This window comes from Anomalospiza imberbis, chromosome 16 (genome assembly GCF_031753505.1).
Source record: "Anomalospiza imberbis isolate Cuckoo-Finch-1a 21T00152 chromosome 16, ASM3175350v1, whole genome shotgun sequence".
Lineage (NCBI taxonomy): Eukaryota > Metazoa > Chordata > Aves > Passeriformes > Viduidae > Anomalospiza > Anomalospiza imberbis.
Genome location: NC_089696.1, coordinates 7488751 through 7499933, shown reverse-complemented (window position 1 = coordinate 7499933; position 11183 = coordinate 7488751). Strand labels below are relative to the sequence as shown.

The window sequence follows — 11183 nt, the reverse complement described above, 5'->3', positions numbered from 1 at the left end:
CTAGGACTGATTGTTTTTCTCTGGTGAGAAATAAAGGGGCTTTCTAACCTACCTCCTGGACAAAGATGCCAGGCTTACTGTCAAACTGTTCACTGGAATCATCACTGTACTTAGAGTCTATTTTTAAGAGAAGGCAAAGGATTGCAATTAGCTAACTACAGGCCTCTCAGATTCCAAACGTCTGCTCTGTCCTCTGCCTCACCTTTCCATTTATTTACTGCGTAACAACTCCACACGGACTTGGCCCAAGTTCCTGAAGAGCGCCAGGGATGCAGAGGCGGAGGGAGGGCAGCCTGGCATGGCAGAGCCCCAGCACACCAGCCTTCCCCAGAGCCACGGGCAGCCCGCGAGGCCACGGCAAGGCACTCAGGGACGTGCCCCGAGGAGAAGGGAAGCGGCTTTCAGCGCTGCTCAGTCACACCACAGTGGGCTTATTTCCTACATTTGGTGGCAGCATAGTATTCAGGATAATATTATTGCTACTTGCACAGGTTACCGCCGAACCAAACGACAGAGATGAGAGAGTTAAGTAACAGGGATGGAGAGCGAATCACTAAAAAGTCTTTCCCAGAGTCAGTTCTCTGTTTAGGGGAAGTTATTTCAATTCTGTATCTCGCAAACAACCCGCTGCCTCACCGTGCCCTCTGGAGCCAACTGACTGACACTATAAGGAGATTTTAAAATAAATGATGTGCAGGAGCAGCTGATGTTTAGCAGACAAAGCCCTGCTCGGCAGCATGCACTGCGAGCACCGCTGTACCTGTGCTCGGCAAGCCGGGGCCAGGGCAGCGCCTTCTCCCGCCCGGCCTTAGCTGAGGTGCGGCCCCATGGGCGCCGCTCCACCCGCGGCACCTGCCTTTGCCTCGCAGGTGAGTGCGTCTCCGGAGAGCGCTCGGAGAGGAGCTCCCGGGAGAAGGAGCGCTCTACTTATCGGCAGAGGAGCTCTCCTGCCGCGGAGCTGCCCCAGGCTCGCCCAGCCCAGCCGGGGCCGAGCCGGCTGCCCCCTACCCCGCTCGGCGTGGGGCGGGCTGAGGGAGGCAGGGGACGAGGAGGCGCTCCCGCGCTTTTGGAGACGCACCTATGGGGAGCGCCCGCCGGGACGGGGAGTCTCTTATGTAAGGGATGGCGAGGAGCGGGTGAGGGGGGCGAGGCGGGGGTCGGCTCTGCGGCGGGGCTGATGCGAGGACGGAGAGCCTCACAGACGGGCTGGAAGGGAGGAAGAGAGAGAGGGGGAGAGAGAGAGGGAGAGAGAAAGGGAGAAGTCGCCGGGCCCTCAGCGGGTCTGTCGGGGGGGACGGGCGGGCGGGCAGCCCCGTCTCTGGCACGCAGCTTCCCGCGGCCGCCTCAGAGGACGGGCTGGGCTCTCCCCGCTGGCACCGCGCTCGCCCGCCCGCCACGGCGCATCTCCCTTCCCCGGCGGCTGGATGCCGCCGCGGGTCCGTCCAGCCTCCCGCGCCCTGCCCTGGCAGCCCGGCCGCGGGCGGGGCTCGGCGGGCGCCGCGGGTGCCTGAGGGAGTTGTGCGAGAGACCGCGCCGGGCTCCGCGGGGGAGCGGAAGGTGGGTGCCCCCGGTGCCCCGCGCTGGCACCAGGCTGCGCGGGGAGGATCCTCGCTCGCCCTCTCTCCTCCTCCCGCCCCTGCAGCGCCCTCGCCTCAACCCTCCCGCTTGGCGGCCCCTCCACGCCCCTCTCGCCAGCCCGGCGCGGTGCCCCGCACGCCGCCGCCACCTCCACCCCTCGGTCCTCCTCTTCCTCCTCCGCCTCCTCCTCCTCCTCCTCCCGCGCTCCCTCTCACGCGCACTCCGCTCCACAAGTGCCGCGCGCTCGCTGCTCCGGAGCGGAGCGGAGCGGGGCTGGGCTGCGGACCCTGCGCGGGGGCTGCGGACCCTGCCCGGCCCGTTCGGGGCTGTCCGTGGTGCTGGAGGCGAGCGCGGGCTGAGCGGACGCCCGGCTCCTGACGGAGCCCCTTTATGTTCAGCTCCTGGCGCAGCGCAGCATCCAGCAGCTCGAGCGGCGGCGGCAGCAGCATCGCTGAGCCGGGGCTGGGAGGCAGAATGGAAGGCTTTATTCGGCTGCTCTTCGGCTACTTGGTGGCGGACCTTCTCACGCTGGTGTGTCGGGCTCAGGAAAAAGCTGGCCAGCAGCTGGGGAGCTTTGTGGTGCTCTCGGGAGGAAACCACTCCAGCCTCGGGGAGCAGATAGACCCCTCCGAGCCACCTCCCACCCCAGACTTCTGCAGGGGCTACTTTGACGTGATGGGGCAGTGGGACCCCCCCTTTAACTGCAGCTCGGGGGAGTTCATCTTCTGCTGTGGCACTTGTGGCTTCAGGTTTTGCTGCAAGTTCAAGAAGACAAGGCTGGATCAAAGCACCTGCACAAACTATGAGACGCCGTTGTGGATGAACACTGGGAAGCCTCCTTCCCGCATAGACGACCCTCTGCATGACCCTACCCGGGATAAAACCAACCTTATTGTCTACATCATCTGTGGGGTTGTAGCAGTCATGGTGCTGGTGGGGATCTTCACCAAACTAGGGCTGGAGAAGGCACACAGACCCCAGCGGGAGCACATGTCCAGGTAAGGCTGAGTGCCAGGCAGCAGGGTCCCCTTCCCCCCTACCTTCTGCCCAGCCCCTAGAGAGGAGAGAGGAGCCCATGTGTCCCTGCCAAACAGACGACTCCTGCCAGGCAGGCTGCATTCCCCTGCAAGGCAACCGAGGGAGACCAACTTTGCTGAGCAGAGCTCCTGTGGTGCCCCCAGCCCGGGTTAGCACAGAACATGCATATTGAGGAAGACTAGGGATAATTGTGGAGTCTGCATAGACAGTAGTCCATTTTTATCTGCAGTGCCTGACCCTCTCCCTAACAAGATCCAGCAAGTGTTCCCAGATATACTGTGCATAAATAGAAAAACAAATTCTTAAACCAGCAGCACTGAATTATAGAAAGCCTGATGTGTTCCCTCTTCCAACAGTTTCAAAGACTAGAAAATGTTTTTACTTCTCAACAGAAGGATGTAAACAAATACCATCTCACCCTCCCTCTCCAGCTGCAAAATGGTTTTGGCAGGACCTTCCCTACTCCTCCAGCCCTTGCAAGTGTGTGAGCTATTTGTAAAATTTCTAAGCTGTGAAAATGAGTCAGGGTGGAAGGGAAGAGGAAGACACAAAAAGGAAAAGCTATTGTAGAATTTCTTAACATTTTTTCAGTTACTGTTGAGAAGTAAAAAATGGAATATGAAAGTCTTGCTGCATCCATGTATGTGTGTGTTCTAACTGTCTCCACGGTGTAATGGCTGAGTTATATCAAAAAGAACCTCCCCCACCTAGAGTTAGGAATGCTGTGTACCATCTACTCCAGATCCTGGCTGCCTAGTGGTGGATAGGCAGGTGGGCAGCTCGGGACAGAGCCCAGTGTCTTTAACAACATATTCCAAACCCAGATTGTCACAGCAGTTCAAAATCAAGGATAACACATTTGTCAAGTTTGCAGCCTGTCTGATTCTTTATGCTAATCCCAGGCACATGAAAGTAAAGCAGATGGGGGAAAGGCATTAAAAAAGGCAAACAGATCCATTAAAGAGTCTAAATAGATCCCAGCATATTGGCCAACTTCAGTGATGAAATACAATGAAAGGATACCTTCTACTGGACATGCAGTGTGGCAGAAAACTTCCTCTTGCCCCGACTGCTAATGGTGTAGCCCACCATCTTTAAGGCTTAGATGAAGAGTCATCCTTTGAAAGACAGTCCAAGAGATCAACTCAACACCTGGAGTCTCATTTTTACTGAAGTTTCTGCATGACTTTTTGATTAACTGCTTATTTTGAAATGAACAGAGAAAGTCACAGAAATACTCCTGAAAATGCATCACCAGTCCATGACCTATTATTTGCTATTTATAAACTGGCTGATATGGATATGCTTTACTACTGAGGAAAAAGGCACATTGCAGAAATTTTAGTCAACAGCGTGTATCAGTGATACTTCTGGAAAGACTTTTTTTTGTTGAGGAAGGTATGATAATCCTTTAGACATTTTGAATATAAATTGAGAAAAACAATACATGGGTCCCAATTTATTTTTTAAATTTTAATCCACAGAGCTTGTTTGCAAAAATCTCTCCCTTGCTTCAGTCTCTCTCTATATGGGTCTTTGTGCAGGCAAAAAAAGAGGGCTCGTAATATTCACAAAGCCCAGAACAGAGTGAAGTTATAGCCATCCCTGCAAATTATGGCTTAAATAGGTCCTGCTTCTGTGAATAGAAATATTTGCTATCTAAAGTACAGGTGTGAAGTATTCTGAAAGGATATTCTGTCTCAGTTTATGGAAGTAGAATTATGGGGGATTGGAAAATCATTCCCATGTCCTCAAGTCATGTATGCATAAAGATTAGGTTTCGGAAGTGGGTCTTAGCAAAGGTCGTCTGTTACCTTGATTACTTAACAGCGTCTGTGATCTTGTACATGAAACTGTTCAAGGCAGGATTATATAGAAACTTGGAAAGTCATGATCACATGGCAAAACAGTCACCCACTCAGTACACATAATAGCTAGTCATGTTCTGAAAAAGAAGATCTGTAGCTTTTTTTTTTAATAAGTTCTCTCTTATTCCTGTTGTGGGATTGGTTTAACATTAATTTGAAAAGGAATTAGATTTGTAAATCCTTTTGGCAATCTATAAATATATTCATTGAGTGAAGAATTGAAGTAACCTCTTAGTCCTCAAGTGAGTGTTTAACTAAAATACTCCATTCTAGCCCATATTACACTACTAATGTTCTGAAAAAAGGCTGCAATGCTTAAAAATAATTTATCTATCCAAACAGTTAATAGTACCAACAATTGATATAATACGTAGGCTGTGTTCACAGTCACCTTCTTTTAAATATTCATCACTACAATATCAGAAAACCAAAACAAAAAAGAACACCTCCTACATTTATTTTCTTTACTGAACCTTATTAATAAGCAGAAGTTTAATGCATCGAGAGTGTTAGGTAGGCCACAGCAAAAGTACTAAGTGTTACTCCATTTTGGCTGGCAGCAAGAAATACACAGAGAATGATTTCTCATCTATTTCCTTAGCTAAGATTGTGTTCTTTCCCCTGCCTAGCCAATGGCTACATGAAACATTTGAATCTCCTTCATTTCTATGAAAAAATTCACCTAGGAAAGGGGTAGTACTGCTTATAAAAAAAGACAGTGCATAATGGAAACTGATTTTTTTTCATGGGGGCTGATTTTTTAAGAAAAATGATCAACTGAGTATAACTGGTGTAAATGATACATTTCCATTTTTGATTTACTAAAAATATTTCAAAATATGAACAGAGACCTGACAGGGGAATAAGAACATTGACTCCTAAATGGGAAGCAAAACTGTGCCACACTTTTTAATTTCTTGCATTACTTCATCTTGCAGTCAGTAGATCTGCTGCTGAAGTAAGACACTGGTGTGTGTAAGGGTGGTACAATGTTAATAAAGAAAGATTTCTTTATTAACTGACCACAGTTTCCATACAGCTGCCTTTCATTAAATATTGTTTACTGCTATACCAAAACAAACCAAGAACACTCCATTAACTTCACTGAATTTTCCTGATATATTTCACAATGAAAAAAACATTGTGGAAATGTATTTAATCAGTGAAAAAAATCCATAGGAAAAAGTCTCTTTTAGGCGAGTCCCTTTAGAAAAAAAAGTCAAGACTTGTCCTTTCTTAGAGAGTTTGTTACTTCCTTTTGTTTTGAGGAAACAGGCCAGGTATGGCACTGTTGACATTTTCTTTCTGTTGGCATGGAACTGTAAATCTGGAAGATGAACATGGAGAGGGGAGTACAGAATTAACTCTGCATGGTGTATTTCGTTTTAGACCTTGCAGATTTTGTTTATCCTTATTTTAAATTTTGTTCCTTGATGTTAAAAGGAGATGAGTATTCCCTTCAGCTACAGTGTCCAAGACTAAGCAGCAATAGTAGTATCCAGAGTAGCTCTTCCTTTCCCCTCCTGTTTTTGAGGAGAATAAGGAAATCAGATGGTGTAGGAGGGAGCTGTGGCAGAGGGAGGGAACGTGGCAGTGTTGTGCATGAGAGGACACAGATTTGATCTGCCTGCTGAAGCAGACCAGGAGCGTTGTTAGGCATATGAGGGCAGCACGTTCTTGCTGCTTGAGACTACACCAATGGGCCTGCCAGGCTCCATCAGTTCAAGTGGAGAATTCTCTCTCAAAAATGAATAGAAAATGAAAAAGCTTTACCTCTGTTGCATGGAGGAGATTACTCTGTAAATACAACTGCAGCTTTTCCTTCTTCCTCAATACTTGTAGAGAATGTGCAAACAAACCAAGAACTGAAAGGAAAATGTTTATAATCAGGCTCTTATGCTGTAACTCCTGTTTTTTAAAACACTGCTTCTGACAGTGTGTTAGCAGTCTTACAAATATTGTGAACCATCTGAACTCTTCTTTCTTCCTTTACAAGGAAGAAAGTGCCCAGAGCTGAGCTCAGGACTGAAGGCTTTTACTGATCATCTTGTATCATACTGATACAAGACATGTAGTTGGGGCCAAAAATGGCCTGACTTGCCAAAATCCTGAATCCAGTGTGTGAAATTATTTCCCTTATGGGTTTTGATCCAGATTTGGAACCAAAATATGACAAGTGACCTTTCATGAAATAACCTGTTTCAGCTTCTTTAAGCTTGTACCCATAAGGGAAATGCCTGGCTCCACATGCTCTATAACACCCCATATTACATATGGGTATGTTACATACCAAAAAGAATTACATATTCTTTTTGGTATGTAACATATTACATACCAAAAAGTATTACATATCCAAAAAGAAAAATCTTATGGCAAGAGAAATGCTGGAGTTTTGTGATACTTGTATAATTCTGGTCCTTGAACTCCTACATAGGTAACACTTCTCCACTTTTGTAATACTACAATCAATATCACTGCACAGGTCTTAATGATACTGCTTCCTGATTAGAAGGTTGTCTTCCACTTTGCATTGCCTTAAAAAATCATCCAGTATATCATGGGTGCAGGTAAAGACCCTCTGTGTAAAGCTTTTCATTGGGACTGATTATAACAATTTCTTCAGATAATGAACAAAATCTATATGACTATATTTAGGTAAGACAAATGCATCTAGGTATTTGAAAAGTCTCCTGGCCTATGACAGATGTTTTTCAAAGCAAACATCTGTTCAATGATTTTGTCATGGATTGGAGAACAAGCTTCCCTTTATCCATTTCATTATATGGGCCAATCCCTGAAAGAACAAAATGCAGGTACAGCATTTCCTTTGTACTTCTGTGATACTGAAGCTGCTACACATTTTTAACTCTCTCTGACATCAGTGAAGAATTAAGGACATGCTCTCAGTTATATGAGCTATTCTGCCCTGAGAAGATTGAACAACTTTGGCTAACACAGTATAGGTGCTGTGTTGTTAAAACCAGAACTTGATGGTGAGTAGTTAATCTTTTCTTAATACAGAAGAAGGAATTGGAAAGGTAACTCCTTGAAAATCATTTGAAAAGAGCTACCATGAACTGGTAGAAAACTTAGCATTTTCATAGACAGGCAGTAGTTCATCTGCCAACATACAGGGTGTTATTTAAAGTCTACAGCAAACAATATTTACCATCAGACTAAGAGCAATGAGGAAAGGATTTCTGAAAACCCACTCTCACAAAGTGGGGAACTACTTAGATCTCACAGTTTTAACTGCCACACTGGAGTTAGAAACTTTCATTTACTTTTTTTTTCCCCCTTCCCAGAAATGTGTCCAGGTGCCTCTGGAATTAGAATTAATATTGATGTCAATAATTTCCTCTGTATAGAGATATATTTGCATAAATTGACTAGATATTAATGGGTTTGGTCTCCACTTATCTTAAATTGTTTTTGCAATATAATGCTTTCCTTTTTCATAATTTCCACATGTCTTTGTGAGATCTCTTCTGCTGAATTTTTATTATTCTGCTATGTAGGCCAGCTCTGCTATTTCTGCAGTCTAAGCACTGCTTCAAATGGGAGCATTACTCTGATACCATTAATCATGTGGTTACTGTCTTCTGACCTTTTCCAGGATCAACAGAGTATTCTCTAACATGTTGATCACAACTGTAACTAATATCTTAATAACATAATGTTAGTCATAAACACAAGAAAATATCAGTATTGTTCAGCTGTGTACCCAAGCAATGTTCCAGCAGTCTGAAAGCAAGATCCAGATCAGGATTTCTCTCTGCAACTTAAATGAAGCTAACTATTTTATAATAATTAAAAGTATGGTGCTGCTTGATTGAGAAATCATAATATCACAGAAGTAATCTTAATATCACTAGGGGAGGAGCTAGATGGCACTTGCCATGGCTTTCACCAAGGAATGTGCTTATTTTTCATTTATTTATATATTAGTTCATAAGGCAGTATTTCTTGATGCAATATCTGGGACACTGTATATAATTTTGTAGAAAATTAAACTAAACTAGGCATAGTGCCCAGAAAATGTGTCCACACCCTTAAAAAATTACTCAAGAGGTCTAAAAATTAAAAACAATAAAACAAAAAGGAAGTAAATAATGGTCCATTTTGCATTGACCTGAATAGAAAAGATTTGCACTGAAGACACTGGTAACACATACTACACATACAAAGCTTTCCTTTGCCTAAGGCAACAGCTTCTGCAGGTGGGCCAATTATTTCCTAGTGCACAGTAGTTCAGCAGGTAGCTCTGGCTCATAGGTAAGGACTAATTCTGCTCCTATGGATCTCTGGCAAAATAGCACAGACTCACAGACAGAGTTAGATGTTGCCATGCTGGGAGTTTCAGAGCTTAAAGCTTGGTCAGTAACTCTGGCTCCACAGGGCTGATCCGGGTGTGTGCGTTTATCCATGCACCTAAGGATGCCTTACACTCAGCAGGACACTCGGCAGTGGAACTGGTCCTTACACAGTCACCAGAGCAGGATGTCTGTCAGACTGCCTGGAGCTCTGCAGGGCAAGCCCACAGCCAGCACCAGGCTGGGCCTGGCCTAACTGAGGAACCTCTAACTGAGGAACCTTTTGCTTACTCCCTCTTTGCTAGCACAAAGCTTTCATCCTGTTACTGAACTGCTTTCAAAGGAGCAGGGAGTTCCTATGCAAGCTTTGCTCTATGTTAAAGACTAGGACACTCACAGAAGTTAGAAAAAGACCTTTTTGATCTCCTCATCTGGATGAGAAATCCTTAAATCCCTGCTTACTGTATTTTTCCATGGAAGTTACATGACTTTTCAACTTGAGTGACATTTTTGAATGAAAACTGTCAAGACTACTGTGTTGTGTGTGCTAATTATAAATGCATGTGAGAGAATTTCCTTTGAAATTGGTCATCTAGGTGTGAAGATAAGCAGTTTGTGAAAGGTGTAGCCATGGGCTAGGTGCTGAGGTGCTCAGCTTAACCAAGATGGCAATAAATGTTACTGAGCACATGCAGTGGCAAAATTCTAAAAAGCTCAAGGATCTTAAATTATGTTCCTCCAAAACCAAGATACCTAAGGAACTAAATGTGTTTCTGTGTTTTACTTCTAGCAACTTTAGGTTGTCAGTAAGACAACCTAAAAAGAGCCTTAGGTGTGAAGTCTCACAATGAATTTACGTCCCTGCATTTACTGTGAAGGGAGCTGGTTTCTCCAGCAGACATTATGATCGACTGCACTGCAAGCTGAAATAGATCTTGGAACATACTGTTAATGTCTTACTGATTTTGCAGATTCATTCTGGTTTTGTTTGGATTTCAGGGCTCTGGCTGATGTTATGCGACCTCAAGGACCTTGTACAACAGATCACATGGAAAGAGATCTAAACATTGTAGTACACGTGCAGCATTATGAAAACATGGAGACGAGACCTCCTCCAAATAACTTACGTGAGTTGCATTTTAACTTTATCAATAGCTGAATGCTGGCACTGAAAAAAGCATTATGAAACTATTACTGCTGAATGTCAAATGAGGATCAACTGTATATGGGTTCTTGCAAAATAGAAATATTCATTTTCTCAGAATCAGAAAAATTGCATTTCCTAGTGCAGATTAGTGCAACAGTGAGATAAAAAATTTTGAATAGGAAAATTAGTGACTGTATTTAGTTTTAATTAGTTTTCTTGGTTTTGTATCTTTGTCTTCTTCTACCTGTTGTTTTTGCTCAGCTCATCAGCCTTTGCCTTATTCTGTGTTTCGTTATACCAAAATACAACCATTGTTGTGGTTACAGCTGCATTTAACAATATGTTTCATAGGGCTGTAACATCCAGTAGCAAAGTGGTCTCATTAGGCTGTTAGATCATATCCACTAGTATAGTAATTAAATACTTCCCTGGATAGCATCAAGTTGTATGTGGTTTTCTTTTTCTCAAGGGAAAGATGAGAAGATTATTATTTTAATTTTTATATAATATTTTTATTCTGTATCTGCTATTACATGTTTAAGTTATTGAAGGCAAGACAAAAGTGCACCTTGAAGCTTCAGGTGAGATATGGTGACATTTCAAGTGGTTCTGAAGTCATAGACAACTTATTTCCCAGTCTATATTACAGCACAATACAGATCTTTCTCATGCACAGATACATATTCCTCTTGTGATAAACAATGCCACTGAAAATATAATTTGAATACTTATTTATGTAACTTATATTCATCCATATCTTAAATAAATAAATATATATATATATACATATATATATATATAAATAAATAATGGATATATTTACTAAATCAAGTTCAATATATTTATAAAATAAAAAGGCATAATTCAGAAAAGTTTAGATTGGTAGGCAGTGGGTGGCTTTATTCTGTGCTGTAGATCAGTGTAGATGTGCATTTTACTGCAAATATACTTTTACTGCATTGGTATTTGCATTTTGAAACATTTAAAGTGTGTGCATTCATATTTTCCTTAACTACAGAAAGAAAGTTTGCTTACATTTGGAGTTTTATTTGGACTGCATTGTGCAGTTATTGGTGCTTTTTTTTGGTGGAAGAGTGTAAAGACAATGGAAGCAAGTGCAGCTCCACGTGCTGCCTGCACTCCCGGTGCCTGCTTTGTGGGAGAGGCTGAGGGCCATTCCTTATGTGCATCCCTACAAAGAAATGGGAGAGAATTAAAGCTGTGTCCTCGAATAAATGT

General features: G+C 43.9%; 1 protein-coding gene across 3 annotated transcripts in view; it reads left to right on the top strand.

Moving 5' to 3' along the window:
- Positions 1-726: 726 nt before the first annotated feature.
- Positions 727-11183, top strand: part of SHISA9 (shisa family member 9) — a 175512-nt gene continuing 165055 nt past the window's right edge. Inside the window, exons 1-3 of one of the 3 annotated variants that reach the window (XM_068206800.1) lie at positions 727-869; positions 1977-2576; positions 9797-9924. In XM_068206800.1, the coding sequence (XP_068062901.1) occupies positions 2053-2576; positions 9797-9924 (652 nt within the window). In that variant the 5' untranslated portion in view covers positions 727-869; positions 1977-2052. The other 2 variants (XM_068206799.1, XM_068206798.1) reach the window with 2 other exon arrangements.